Raw genomic sequence first — 14974 nt, forward strand, 5'->3', positions numbered from 1 at the left:
TGGGAGCGTTAAGGTACCACACAGCATGTAGTTTCAGGAGTGGCCTGGATTTTTCCCAGCTGTGGTTTTCCAAATGCTATTTGATCTAAAGCAGAAGTCCCCAACCTCCGGTCCGGAGACCGGTACCAGTCCGTAGATCAGTTGGTACCAGGCCGTGGCTCCTCCTCATCCTCCTCCCCAGCTGCTGCCTCAGGGGCTGCCCTGCCACTCTGCCGCCAGCTCACCTTTGGTGCTCTCCAGCAGCCGCCATGGCTGGGGCTCCCCCTCGGCATGGCACTGTGCAGCTGCTGCTGGCAGTGCCCTCCAGTGGGCTGCGGGAAGGCAGGGGCACTGGTGGGAAAGCAAATGGAGCAGGGGCTCAGGCGGCGGTGACGTCCCTCGGCAAAAGACTGCCCCCCCAGGCCTCAGTAAAATTATCAAGCGTTGACCGGATCCTGATGATAAAAAGGTTGGGGACCACTGGTCTAAAGCAGGGGTAGTCAACCTGTGGTCCTCCAGATGTTCAAATGCTGGCAGGGGCTCATGGGAATTGTAGTCCATGAACATCTGGAAGACCACAGGTTGACTACCCCTAGTCTAAAGGACAAGCCCTCTTTTCCTGTTAAATCTGAATGAATGTTGCATGAATAATCGCACTAAGCACTCCCTTGCCGTTCATCCTGGACTTTATTTCTTCAGCTCGCAGGCTGTGGAGCTGAACATGAATGTGACGTGTGACAAAGGAGACCCTTTCAAGGACCTCAATGTGTTTTTGGTGCTTAAAGGCCAGGAAAACCTGCTGTGGAACATTGGTTCGACAACCCATTCAACACGATTCTTGGTAAGGCTGGCTCAGAACCACCACTGAATTGCATGCTTACAGTTAGGATTGCCAGCTCTGAGATTGGGAAACATCTGGAGATTTGGGGGGGGGGAGCCTGAGGGAGGGGAGTGTCCTCAGCAAGCTGTTGAGTCCACATTCCAGAGCAGCCATTTGCTCCAGGGGTCGTGTCAAGAAGCACCACAGGTAAGAAATGAGCAAGAAAACAGGAAACACCTGTGGGAGGAAGCTACCAAGTTAATTAACAAAAAACTCTCAAGCCAAAGCCTCAATCTCAGCTAACTTCTTGGGCTTCTCCACTGGCTTCTCCAAAGGGAGCTATGCTTACCACTTTGCCGTTGTCCCCCCCCCCCCCCCCGATCGAGTTGCTGTGCTTCATGAATGGTAGAAATCCAACAAGCACATAGTTCCCCAGGCTGGCAAGATGGTGGTACTTCTGCCTGCAGGAAGAGATGCCCCTTCTGCCTGGGAGCAAGAGGACCACTTTGACAAGAACCTGTTGGCCAAGTCCACCTACTTTAAAATGTCTGCTTCTTCCCTTTGACAGGTGTCTGGCCAGTACAGACTGAAACACATAAGCTCCAGAACAATCCATGGCCAAGCCCTCCCAGATAGCAAAGAAGGCCTGATGAGGAAGGTCCAGGAACGAGGCTTTGATTTCATTGCCTCCTACACAGAGATACCATCCGCCAACCGCATCACCCTCGAAATATTCCGATGTGGTGAGTCTCTAGGGATGCTGAGTCTGGGAAATTTTTGGAGATGTGGAGGCAGAATTTGGTGAGAGGAAAGAGTTTGGTTTGTTACCCTGTCTGTAGCTCATTATTTAACTGCTACCTTGAAGATTCATCTTAAGGTATAATCAATTCACCCCCAAGTGCTTATTTTCACACAGCCTCTCTTTTTGCACTGGAACTGGAAGTGATGCCCTCTGAAACTCCAGGGGAACAGATCTCGGTGGCCTGGAGATCTATGGACATTCCAGGAGAACTCTAGGCCCAATCTGGAGGCTGAGCACAAAGGCAATCCACATAAATTATAATGGACCTGGCTGGACTGGAAAAGAATTATTGTCTGTTTGGCCCTTATAATTTATGTGGATTGCCTTTGTGCTCAGGCTTCTTTTTCTTGGGTGCTTAGCCATTTACTGGGCTGCTGTATTCTTTGATGTTCCCCACCTTGGTCCATTCTGCACACCTTGGATAATGCACTTTCAATGTGCTTTTGCAGCTGCATTTTCCTGTGCAGAATAGGAAAATCTGCTTCTAAAGTGCATTGAAAGTGCATTATCTATTGCGTGCAGAATAGGCCCTGGAGGCTGGAAATGCCATTAGTCTGCTTCAGATTCCAGTGGAGATGCCAGTTTCTGGCTCACATCAGAGGTGGGTGGCTGTTGACCTGTTTAGGGTCAGGTGTGTAAGGCAAGAGAAGGACCGAAACTGAGGATCCCTGGGAGGGAGGGAGTCATACTGAATTAGGGTTCTAGCGTGTCCAAAGCACTCTATGTACATTATCTCGGGAACTACTACAATCTCTGGAATACCATAGAATTTGTCCTCCGAAGGCAGCATTTTCCAGGGGAACTGATTTGTGGTTTGGGGTTCAGTTGCAATTCTGGTAGAACTCCAGGCTCTGCCTGGTGGTTGGTGACCCTGCCAGTGGAAGAGTTGGTGGAAATGATATCTGTTACCAAGTCACAACCAAATCCATGCAGAAGTCGACCTGCTTCATCCCCATGCTGTTGAAGAAAGTAGGAGTCAAATCTGGTATCACAACAAGCAGTAATCTGAGCTGGATTTCTACGCAGATTAGCTGACATATGGCCACCCTGTCAGGTTTTCAAGGCAAGAGTTGTTCAGAGGATGCTGGCCATCACCTTTGTCCACAGAGCACCCCTGAACTTTGTTGGTGGTCCCCCAGCCAAGTACTAACCAGGGCTGGCCCTGCTTAGCTTCTAAGATCTGATGAGATGGACCACCCAGGTCAGGGCTGTTAAAGGTAGTCGGCCCCAAATCTTTGGTGAGAAGCAGAGCTGAAAGCTGGGGCAGCAGCTGAGAACAAACAGGACGTCTGCTGCATTCAGTAAATGTGGCTGGTTCCACACCCCAGTAACCTAAAAGTCTCTAGAACCAAATCCTACATGGAGGGGTTCTGCCGGGAAGATCTGAGTTAAAATACTTGTAAGGAGAGCCACCAATCTGGAATGTTTATCGTCTATATCAGGGGTAGTCAGGGGTAGTCAAACTGCGGCCCTCCAGATGTCCATGGACTACAATTCCCAGAAGCCCCCTGCCAGCGAATGCTGGCAGGGGGCTCCTGGGAATTGTAGTCCATGGACATCTGGAGGGCCGCAGTTTGACTACCCCTGGGGGTAGTCAACCTGTGGTCCTCCAGATGTCTGGACCACAGACATCTGGAGGACCACAGGCTGACTACCCCTGTTCTATACTCTACTGCGATGCACTCTATTTTATTCTGCTGATTTTGTCAATTATGCAGAGAAATGCTGCGTTTTACCCTTAGGCTTTTATTGATTAATCTCGCTTAGTAACGGCCTTCGGCTAGATGCAATAAATATAAAACAGCGCAATGTCCATCTCAACACGCCTCACAATGCTCAATTTAGCAGAACCACCGACAGAGGTGGCCACAACGCCCCAGGCCAGTAATCACCCGCACAGAACCACCAGAGAGATTGAACGCCTGCTGGACCTCATGAAGCCCTGGAGTTGCTTGGACAACACCGTCGAAGTGGCCCTGGCCAAGCAATATTTACAGGTGAGCAGCTCTGCGGCAGGAGAATCGGAGCCTGAGCAGCAATAGCCCAGATAGGAGACCTGGGCCTAGTCTGCACACATAGGATAATGCACTTTCAATGGGCTTTGGCAGTTGGATTTTCCTGTGCAGATCAGGAAAATCTACTTCTAAAGTGCATTGAAAGTGCATTATCTATTGTGTGCAGAATAGGCCCTGGGCCCATTCTGTACTTTCCATGCAGTTTAGAAGCAAATTTTCCTGTTCCACACAGGAAGATCCAGCTGCAAAAGCGCATTGAAAATGTCTTACCCAGTGTGTGCGGAAAAGAACTAAAGCTAGTGGGTAGCCGTGTTGGTCTGAAGCAGCACAACAACACAAAATCAGAGTCCAGTGACACCTTTAAGACCCACAAAGATTTATTCAAGGCGTGAGCTTTCGAGTGCAAGCACTCGAAAGGTGCTTAAAGGTCTTAAAGGTGCCCCTGCACTCTGATTTTGTGTCGTTTTCCTTTTTCTTCGTTGGCGTCCACCTGGAAGTTGGCTACCCTAATTCAAATCAGTGCAGCAAGGAAGTTGGGACAGTGTGCTTGGCGCATACATGTCCCCCTCACCGTTTGTTTGTTTGTTTGTTTCCCGCCACTCCCTAGCCGGCTGGTGGCAGGTCACAATGTCTTAAAGCCCCATTAAAACTCCCATTAAAAGACTTTAAAATCCTCCTGACATGGTGGAAAAATCCCATTCCTACCCCCCATTACTAAAGGGGGTTGGAGAATGAGGTCCAACGATGTTCCCTTCAAAAGCCCTGGAGGGGGGGGCAGTAGATCTACCTCACCGACCCCAGCCTCAACCATAGATCACCTTGAAATTCAGTTCCTTGGCCCAGTGAGCTTATGCAGCCCTGTAGGAAATGAACCCAGATCTTGACCAGATTATGGCCAAGTTGAAGGATATCATGTTGCATGAAGCCAGTTTTTATGAAGAAGACTAGCTGGTTTTTATACCCCGCTTTTCACTATTCAAAGGAGTCTCAAAGCGGCCTTCCCTTCCTCTCCCCACAACAGGCACCTTGTAAGGTGAGTGGGGCTGAGAAAGGCCTGAAAGAAACCACTGTGTGAGAACAGCTCTAACAGGACTGTGATTAGCCCAAGGTCACCCAGCTGGCTTCATGCGGAGGAGCGGGGAATCAAACCCAGCTCTCCAGATTAGAAGCTGCTGCTCTTAACCGCAACACCCACCCCCTTGAGCCAGGACGGGAGATGTCAGCCCAGATAAGATTTTAACTGGTTTTCCATTTAGGTTTTAAACGATCCCGTCACCGCTATGACACTCCAGGACCGCAGTTGCGTGGCACAAGATAATATGACCCATTTAGTTGTGAGAAGTTTCTTGGAAGACTGCTTCACACAGGTGGAGAGGGGAATCCACGTCAAGAATCAGGTCAGCATGACAGCTTGTGTCTTTCAAGGAGTACTTGGCATGACTCGTCCCCTTTGGTATGTGTCTTGGGTCCCGGCTGTATCTTGCCACCCAGACTGGCTCCAGGTTTTGGAGACCCCTGAGCCAGTTGTTTCCCCCTGCCCTCAATTAAGCGGACACACACACCCCCTCCCCAGTTGTCAGTTCCCCCATGCCTCTTGCAGACACAAAACAGGCAGCTGTGGCATTTGCTTCTTGCCAACTTAACACCATTGCCAGTATGTGGCAGCGATCCTGGAGCCACCAACTTTGGGCTGGGGAATTCTTAGAGGGGGGGTGGAGTATGGGGAGGGTGGGATTAGCAGAGGAAAGGGACTCTAGTGTCAGAAAATCCACCATCCGGTGCAGCCCTTTTCTCTAGGGGGGCTGATCTCCGTAATCTGAAGAACAGTGTAATACTGGGTGTGGGGGTGTCTTCAGGCCCCACCCGCAGACTGGCAACCATGGCACGCAGAAATAGAGAGCAAGCCAGTTGTTCCTCATTGCTGCTTATTGAAGAACATTAGAGGTGATGCGTAAAGCACCAGGACAGCACATAACAGCACCATGTGGCCATGCAGCGTGTCTGGCTCAGGGGATTCTGATGGCCCATGGTGAATGCTGCTAGCTACCCCACAATTGTGCATTTGCATAGTGCATGGTGCCTTCTGTCTTCCCCTGTGGGTACCCTCTCATAATAGCACCAGATTCCTCCCATCCATTCCATGAGGGTCAGAGATGGTAGCTTGTAGCCTGCCAATCAAGCCTTCAATGTGCACAGCAGCCAGGACTGTATGCCCACTCCCCCAAGCTCACCTCTGCTCTTTCTTTCTGCTTTGTCACTGCAGCTCATCTTGACCCTGGCTTCTCTGCAGCAAGTCACGGTAAGGCTAATTCTTTGCAACTATGTCAATCTTTCAGAGCGCAATCTTATGTCCAGGTGCACCTATGTCCAGGTGCTTGAAAAATACAGAGTGCTTGAATCTTGTCTTTCGATTCTGTGCCCACTTTATACACTATTCTATTTCCTCCAGTGTATGTATTCTTCTTCCTGAGGAGGTGGTGGGTTCTCCCTTTGGAGATTTTTAAGTAGAGGCTGGATGGCCATCTGGCGGAGAGGCTGATTCTGTGAAGGCTCAAGGGGTTGGCAGGTTACAGAGGATGAGTGATTTGGATGTGAGTGTCCTGCATATTGCAGGGGGTTGGACTACATGACCCAGGATGTCCCTTCCAACTCCATTATTCTATGATTCTATGATTCAGCCTGGTAGAATGAATTGCCAGATGAGATCCAAGCCCTGACGGAACTACCTATGTTCTGCTGGGCCTGCAACATGGCGCTCTTCCACCAGGCCTTTGATTGTGGTCAGGACAAACCAGCACAAAAAAAAAAAAAAATCCCTGAAATTCCCTCCCTCCATCTCTGGGCTTCGCTCCCCTATGTTGGAGCCCTCTTGGACCAGGAGGCGGATTGACAAATCAAGAAGGTGTAACAGAGCATCATAAGTTTCTGATAATGTTTTTAACTGTAGCTTTACAGATGATGGATGTATATTATGAACTGCCCCAAGCCAGAGTGCAGGGAGGGGCGGTATATTAAAACAAATCTTTAACCGCTCCTAGCGGAGCGGAAGAAATAAAACAGTAAGGGCCCCGAGGGCGGGCCCTGTCCGGGATGAGGAAGGGTGCCAATAGGCCCCTTCCCCTGGACTGACAGGCGGAGGGCCCAATCGGGAGGCGCGAAGCGCCTCCCGATTGGGCCCTCCGCTTGTCAGTCCAGCCCCAAACTGTCAATCAGCAGCCGCGCACAACGCGGCTGCTGATTGGCTGTTTGCCTGGACTACAGCCAATAGGGAGGCGCGAAGCGCCTCCCAACCCGCCCCATCCCCGACGAGGGCTACCCTTCCCTGCACGGCGGCCATTACTCTGCTGGCCGCCGAAAGGGAAGGTAGGCCTGCGGCTCCCTGTGCCTTCCCCCAACTGGGGGAGTACAAAGGATTCTGCGGGCCCGGGGACGGCGCTGGGAGGCTTGCTGAGCCGCCCTGCGCCGTTCCCGGGCGCTCAGAAGCCGCTGGGGGGGTAGGAGGGGAGAACGGCTTCTGCGCGCCCGGGGAGGGCGCAGGGCGGCCGAGCCGCCCTGCGCCCTTCCCGGGCGCTCAGAAGCCTTTGCAGTTGGGGGCTGGGGAGGGGAGAATGGCTTCTGCGCGCCCGGGGAGAGCGCAGGGCGGCCGAGCCGCCCTGCGCCCTTCCCGGGCGCTCAGAAGCCTTTGCAGTTGGGGGCTGGGGAGGGGAGAATGGCTTCTGCGCCCCCGGGGAGAGCGCAGGGCGGCCGAGCCGCCCTGCGCCCTTCCCGGGCGCTCAGAAGCCTTTGCAGTTGGGGGCTGGGGAGGGGAGAATGGCTTCTGCGCCCCCGGGGAGGGCGCAGGGCGGCCGAGCCGCCCTGCGCCCTTCCCAGGCGCTCAGAAGCCTTTGCAGTTGGGGGCTGGGGAGGGGAGAATGGCTTGTGCGCCCCCGGGCAGGGCGCAGGGCGGCCGAGCCGCCCTGCGCCCTTCCCGGGCGCTCAGAAGCCTTTGCAGTTGGGGGCTGGGGAGGGGAGAATGGCTTCTGCGCCCCCGGGCAGGGCGCAGGGCGGCCGAGCCGCCCTGCGCCCTTCCCGGGCGCTCAGAAGCCTTTGCAGTTGGGGGCTGGGGAGGGGAGAATGGCTTCTGCGCGCCCGGGGAGGGCGCGCAGGAGCCTTTGCCATCTTCTCCCACCCTTGCCAGCCACCAAGCGCTGTCCCCAGGGACAGTAGCTAGCGCCCATTTTATTCTAATATAAAATGGGCTTAAAATCTAGTAAACAAATAAAACCACATTTTTCTAAATTGGGGTGGAACATCACTTGTGACACGTGGGGGGGGGTGCCCAAAGTTTTTTAAAATTTTAAAATATGCAATTTCCCTATCGCAGCTGTGCAGTAGTGTCCATTAAGCACCTTTCATATTTACCCGCAGGATCTCCACAATATCTCTGCAGTGTAATTAGCAGTGTTGTAAGATGGTGCTTGGTGAGGAAGGGTTCATCATCATCCTGTATCTTCCTCTGTTTCATCTCTGGCCACAGGTACCTTTTGAGTGCAGTCTCCCGGAGAAGCTTTCTCTCCAGCTTTATCCAACACCAGAATTCAAACTGCCGTCCACAACTCTGGAAGTCAACAAAGTGGCCTATGTCCAGGTATTTCATGGGAAGACGGGTGGGGAGATGGTGATGAACTCACAGGCCAGAGAGCCTATAGAGCAGGAATGGCTCTATGTAGTCCATGTAGTCCAGGGGTAGTCAAACTGCGGCCCTCCAGATGTCCATGGACTACAATTCCCAGGAGCCCCTGCCAGCGAATGCTGGCAGGGGCTCCTGGGAATTGTAGTCCATGGACATCTGGAGGGCCGCAGTTTGACTACCCCTGATGTAGTCCATGGGCTACAATTCCTCTGCCATTAGGGGCTCCTGGGAATTGTAGTCCATGGACATCCGGAGAGCCACCATTTGGTCATTCCTCTTGTAGAGAGAAGCAAAGGATAGGGCAGGCTGTCTGGAAATCTCACCCTGACCCTCCTGCCTCCAGGCATGTAGTTGACCTAGGGTTGTGCGATTCGACATCCGAAATGGCTGTTCCCGCCCGAAGCAGCCAGCGCTGTGCCACGGGGGAGGGGGTGGCACCCGCACTTCCCCCCCCCACCACCCCCAGCGGTGCCGAATCACACAACCCTACGGAGCTCCCAGGACTGTATATGTTTTGCATGCAAAACGTTTCAGGTTCAGTTCCTGGCATCTGTGGGATCTCAGATAGTAGGAGAATGCCCACCTGTTCCTAGGAGCCCCCCTGGGGTAGACAGTACAGAGCTGTACGGCCCAGTGATCAGGGTCAATATGCCTGATTTGTCTGTTCGTTGGCTGAGACCACCTACTAATTAGTTCCTACCTAAGAAACACCCATGGCTGTGAAAGAACACTCCAATTCTTTTGAGACAGGGTCTGACTCCTATTTATTGTCCCATAAGACCAAACCCTATCAGAGTAATTTGATGGTAAAACCACAGCAATATTAAGCATCTTTCTTCCAGGGCTGATTCTGCACTTACTTTGTTTATTCCGTTGTGGATCCTGCCAAATTCAGATCCATTTGAACTAGGGTCTTCCTTTCTCTCCCCCCCCCCGCCCCCCATTGAAACAGAAAGTGTTCTGCACGTGATTAGGGAAGCTCAAAAGAGGGGGGAGCCAAACGCAGCAGGACCCTCTTTCTTTCTTGTCTTGAAGGGGGGGGGATTAGAGACAGCAGAGGAGGGGAAATGAATCCAAGAGGAAAATCTCTGCCGAGAGAAGTTAGGGCACCTGGAGCTTCTGCTGAGAGAAGTTAGGGCTTCCCCTTTAAGGGAAACCTTGCTGCCTGGGAATGAGGAAGCCTTTGAACTGATGCCCTGGCCAATCAGGGCAGCTAGTTAGTCCAGGACAAGCAGAGAATTGCACCTCTACTCATGCCGATTTTTTAAATATTAAGGGTTATATCCACTCCAGGATATTGCGGGGGAAAGGTAGGGTCACTCCGGATCAGTCCTGCTTGTTGCAGAGGGAAATTTTAATCGCCCAAAATCAAAATGGAAATTGCATTCCGTTTGGCAGGGACTGAATCGACCTGGGATTGGAATGATTCTGTTGTACTTCAGGCATACCAAGCAGATGAATCTGGGACCTTCTGCATGCTAAGCCTGAGCTGCAGCCCCTACATAAGGGTGAGAAGGGTGGCTGAGTACCTAGAAATTAACCTGAGACCTGAAAAATAGCTATGTGACATTTAAGCACCTTACCTCTGGCTGAGTACTGCAGCCGAGAACCTTTGGCCAAGAAGTTTGTATTACCGGATAAGTCTGGGCTGAATTCCTCCCTCCGAGAGGCAAATGTGCTTTAAGATTCCACAGGACTCTCTGTGGAATCTTAAAGACTAAACATGTTTATTCCAGAACATTTGAGTCCAATGACACCTTTAGGACCAACAAAGTTTTATTCAAGGGGTGAGTTTTTGTGTGCATGCACACTTCTTCAGAAAGTGAAATGGAAATCACCAGACTACATATATAAGGAGAGAGTAAATTAGCATGTTAACTAGTAAACAACATCATGAAAATATTCAACAAATATGCAGTATAATGAAGATGTTTAGCCGATTCAAGGGCCTTACTAGAATAACAAGCTGCTATGTTATCAGGTTACCGGTCCTTTGGGTTCAACTCCAGTTCAAAAAACATAATGGAGAGAATAAAAATGTCAAGATTAGTGATTAATGGCAGATGTATTCCCGGTTATAGAGCAGAGTAATTAAGAGAGACCTGTTACTTGTCCCATCCATCCCACCCAAGCATGGAGGGATCTCCACAAGTGACAGGCCATGCTGAGTTAGGTCTCCTGTCCTAAGACCAGAGAATCTTCCATTCTAAATTACATTACATATGTTACATCAGTGGTCCCCAACCTTTTTAACACCGGGGACCGGTCAATGCTTGACAATATTATTGAGGCCCTGGGGGGAATAGTCTTTTGCCAAGGGACGTCGCCGCTGCAGGAGCCTTTGCTCCACTTGCTTTCCCCCCTGACTTCCTGCCACCCGCTGGGGGGCCCTGCCAGCAGCAGCTGCGCAGTGCCACTCCAAGGAGGAGCCCCAGCCATGGCGGCCACCGGAGAGCACCAAAGGTGAGCTGTTGGCAGAGTGGCAGGGCAGCCCCCAAGGCAGCAGCTGGGGAGGAGGACAAGGAGGAGCCACGGCCCGGTACCAACTGATCCACGGACTGGGACCGGTCCCCGGACCGGGGGTTGGGGACCACTGCGTTACATTATATTAATGTACTATACAATCCACTATACAATTCTATTATTTCCAAAGAAATAAAATGAAGACATCACTGTAATGAATGCAGATATAACAGCTAAAGGAGGGTAGTATATGTAGTGAGATAAGAAGACAGTATCCCTGTTGAATTTGTATTATTGTATTATTTTGAGTGTGTAATAACTCAGCAATTTCCCTTTCCACTCTGTTCATAAAGTTCCTTTGTAATTAAACCGCTACTTTGAGGTCCCTTTGAGCAGTGGTCTGCAACCTTCTTCAGGCTGCGGACCGGCAGCGGCGGGGAGGGCGATTGTTCGGCCGCGCATGCGTGGCCAGGTCGCGCATGCGCGTTTGCACCATGCGTTGTCACAAACACGCATGCACAACACTCCCCGCATTTGCCGCTGCGCATGGCACAAACACGCATTCGCAACCCGGTGCAGCCCTGCGGAGGCAGGGAGCCGTGGCCCGATGCCAGGGCCTTCACGGCCCTGCCCGGTGGTTGGGGACCACCGCCTTTGAGGACAAATTTACTAACAGAGCTCACTTCTTCAGATATAAATGGCACAACTTGCTGTACTTAAGCTTTCTCCTCCAAGGGGACAAGTTAGCCACCATGTGACAATGGACTCTCTCTTCCTCCTGGGCAGGTGTCGTTCCGGACAGCCGCCGAAGAGTCATCTCCGCAACTCCAGGAATGTTCCCTAAAAACCAGCGGCAAAGCTTCCCTACTGCTGATCCACAATGGGACCTCAACCAGTTCTTCGGTGAAGATCTTGGGCGCCTTCGACAACCGTCCGTGGGTTCATCGCTTTCAGTTCATCTATGAGGCCGAAGATGGAGAGTGGTCCAGTTCATTGGCCACCCTCTTCTGTCGGGTGTCTCTGAGCCACCATGTGAGTTTTGACAGTCGCTTGGCTTGCGTGTCCCATTAAGGCTGGTCTGAAGGCACATGGGCCGGCCGTCTTGACCAGGAGTAGTCAAAGTGCGGCCTGCCAGATGTCCATGGACTACAATTCCCAGGAGCCCCTGCCAGCAAATGCTGGCAGGGGCTCATGGGAATTGTAGTCCATGGACATCTGGAGGGCCACAGTTTGACTACCCCTGGTCTTGACTGAAGCTAAGCAGGATTGGCCCTGTTTAGTAGCTTGAACATCTCTAAGGAATGCCAAGGTTGTGACCCAGAAGCAGGCGACAGTAAACTAACTCTGAGGGTTGTGCGATTCGGCCGCCGAAGCAGCCCTTCTTGCCTGTAGCAGCCAGCACCGCGCTGCAGGGAGGGGGGAGGCTGCCCGCTGGCTGCTACAGGTGGGAACAGCTTCCAGCTGTCATTTTTTAATGAAGTCATCAAACAGAAGGCAGGAGGGGCAGACCACTTTCCCCCTTACTTACGTCCCACTCTTTTGAGAATCCCTTGTTCAGGGAACATTTTCTTGCCAACTGTATATACAGCATGTAGAAGTCTTGAATTCCTGGTTGCTAGAAAGGAGGGCAGTGAGATAAGTATAGAGGTAAAGGTATCCCCTGTGCAAGCACCAAGTCATGTCTGACCCTTTGGGGTGACGCCCTCTAGCTTTTTCTTGGCAGACTCAATACGGGGTGGTTTGCCAGTGCCTTCCCCGGTCATTACTGTTTACCCCCCAGCAAGCTGGGTACTTGTTTTACCGACCACGGATGGATGGAAGGCTGAGTCGAGCCGGCTTCTGGGATCAAACTCCCAGCCTCATTGTCAGAGCTTCAGACAGCATGTCCGCTGCTTTACCACCCTGCACCACAGTATATTCAGCTATAAAACAAAGTTTTAGTGGCACCTTTAAGATCTACAAGCCTAATTCTGGGTTTAAGCTTTTGTGTATACGCACACCTCTTCAGATATATGAAGGAGTGTGCGTGCACATCAAAATTTTGTCCAATTTTAAGACCAACGAAATTTAATTCTGGGTTTAATTTAATTGCGATAACATTTATTGTATATATCCAAAGGCTATACAAAGTACAATTAAAACAATAAAGTACAAATACAAATCAAACAATATTTCTCCAATATTGCATACATAAAATTGTAAATGTGTGCTACTGAGTTACAATAAGAAAAAAAAAGTTTATCAAGGTGGAGACTCCTGTAAAGTTTAATTTAATTCTGGGTTAAATTTAATTCTAGGTCTGAACCAGGGTTTCCTAAAACCCTGGGGTTTCTTGACAGCACTGGAAGAGTTTCCCAAATAAGTGGAACAATTCAGTTTTATATTAAATATATATATATATATATATATATAATTTTATTTTTTATATTTATATACCGCCCTCTCTTTTGGCTCAGGGCAGTTTACATCAAAAACTTTTATAATACAGTGATTTTATATAATAACATCTTTAACCATAGAAACTTTTATTGGATAATGCAGTTTATCATTTAACATTTAACATTCAACAATCAGCAACTCAGCTTTTCTGCACTGTGATTCTGTTTTTTCTGTTAGTGCAGTGGGGGGTGCTTTGGTTGGTGGTTGGTGACTTGTTCACTTGTCCTGACCAGGGCAGAGTCTGCACTTACTTTGTTTATTCCATTGTCAATCCTGTTGAATTCAGATCGCTTTGAACTCCTGTCTTCCTCTCCCCCCCCCCCCATTGAAAGAGAAAAGTCTTCTGCACGTGGTTTAGGGTAGTAGGGGGGCAAGCCTCTTTTTTCTTTTCTTGAAGGGGGGAGAAGCCAAGCAGGGAGCCTCTTTATTTTCTTGGGGGGAGGGTAGGATCGAAAAAGGCAGAGAAGGGAGAAAAAATCCAGGAGAGACAGAAGTTGAGAGAAATTAGGGGCTTCTCCTTTAAGGCAAGCTTGTCACATGACCAGGTGTGACCTATCAGAGGCTCTCTACCACGGAGCTTTCTTTCCCAATCCAGATTTGAAAAATATTGAGCATTAAAAACACTCTAAGATATCGCACAATAAAGGTAGGGTCACTCCAGATCAATCCTTCTTGCTACAGAAGGAAAATTTAAATCGCCCCAAATCCAAACGGAAATCGCATTCTGTGTAGAGGGCAGGGACTGAATCGACCTGGGATTGTTTTATCAGGTGATATGGCCAGATATGATCATGTTGACCCCCCCACTCCTAAAATGGCCATTGATGGGCCCTGGGTGTGTATGTTAGCAATCGCCAACCTGTGGGCTGCGGACCACATGTGGTCCTCCGACTAATTGGAGGTGGTCCCCGAAGGACGCTTTCTCCCCCCCCCCCCGGCCCTTTACTTCATCCCCCCAGCCCTTTACAACACACTTCATTGTTGTGATATGTCTGTATCTTATTTTGAAGGGATGTTTAAACATTACCATAGTGATCAGAGAGTGTTAGGGCAGTGGTTGAGAGTAGAGGAGTAAACTACCCCCCCCCCCCACCGGGCCTCAGTAAAAGGCATTGAGTGGTCCCCGGCGTTGAGTGGTCCCCGGTGATAAAAAGGTTGGGGACCACTGGTGTATGTGCAGGGCTCTGCTTCCCAACCCTATTCTGCACCATCGCACCACTTCTGGGGGTTCTCCAAGCCTGAAGAATGTTTCAGGGTTTCTCATCGGTAAAAATGGTGAGAAAGGCTGCAGGCACACTACTTCAGAGCAGTGATCCCAGATTAGAGAAACTGCTCTGCAAGCAGTATTAGATATTTCTCTTACTATAACTCGGTTTCAGTGCCTGAACCCATACCGAAAAACAATATCTGAAGAAGAGAAGGAAAGAGCGCTTATATCTTTTTAAAATTCAGCTATCAGACCAAATACGTTTGTAACTGTATTAGCCATCAGGTCTGCAAACTTTATTAGCAAATCAACTTTACTCTCAATAAGTCTGCTATCTTTGTAGGTTAGTTCGCTTACTTTTGGGTTTAATTTGTTCTTTTCCCTTTCTGACTCTTGCCTGCTATTGCTTTTCTGGATCTCTGCCAGAGCTGCATAGCAATTTGATATCGGTATTTTGTAAAGTCGGGAGACTTTATTGGAAAATATTCATCAATCTTTATTTGTTTACTGGCTGGCAATAACTCTTCCTCCTTAGAGTCGCTATTGTATAGTAGTGCATCTGAAATTTTGGTCTAAA

The 14974-nt window shown here is 50.2% G+C and overlaps 1 protein-coding gene across 2 annotated transcripts in view; it reads left to right on the forward strand.

The window, feature by feature from the left end:
* Nucleotides 1–14974, forward strand: part of ENG (endoglin) — a 77633-nt gene that overhangs the window by 50994 nt on the left and 11665 nt on the right. Inside the window, exons 6-12 of one of the 2 annotated variants that reach the window (XM_077305181.1) lie at nucleotides 679–820; nucleotides 1368–1542; nucleotides 3450–3598; nucleotides 4873–5013; nucleotides 5880–5915; nucleotides 8133–8243; nucleotides 11538–11783. In XM_077305181.1, coding sequence (XP_077161296.1) covers nucleotides 679–820; nucleotides 1368–1542; nucleotides 3450–3598; nucleotides 4873–5013; nucleotides 5880–5915; nucleotides 8133–8243; nucleotides 11538–11783 — 1000 coding nt within the window. Of the gene's footprint in view, nucleotides 1–678; nucleotides 821–1367; nucleotides 1543–3446; nucleotides 3599–4872; nucleotides 5014–5879; nucleotides 5916–8132; nucleotides 8244–11537; nucleotides 11784–14974 lie in introns of both variants that reach the window. The other variant, XM_077305180.1, reaches the window with a different exon arrangement.

This window comes from Paroedura picta, chromosome 12 (assembly GCF_049243985.1).
Source record: "Paroedura picta isolate Pp20150507F chromosome 12, Ppicta_v3.0, whole genome shotgun sequence".
Lineage (NCBI taxonomy): Eukaryota > Metazoa > Chordata > Lepidosauria > Squamata > Gekkonidae > Paroedura > Paroedura picta.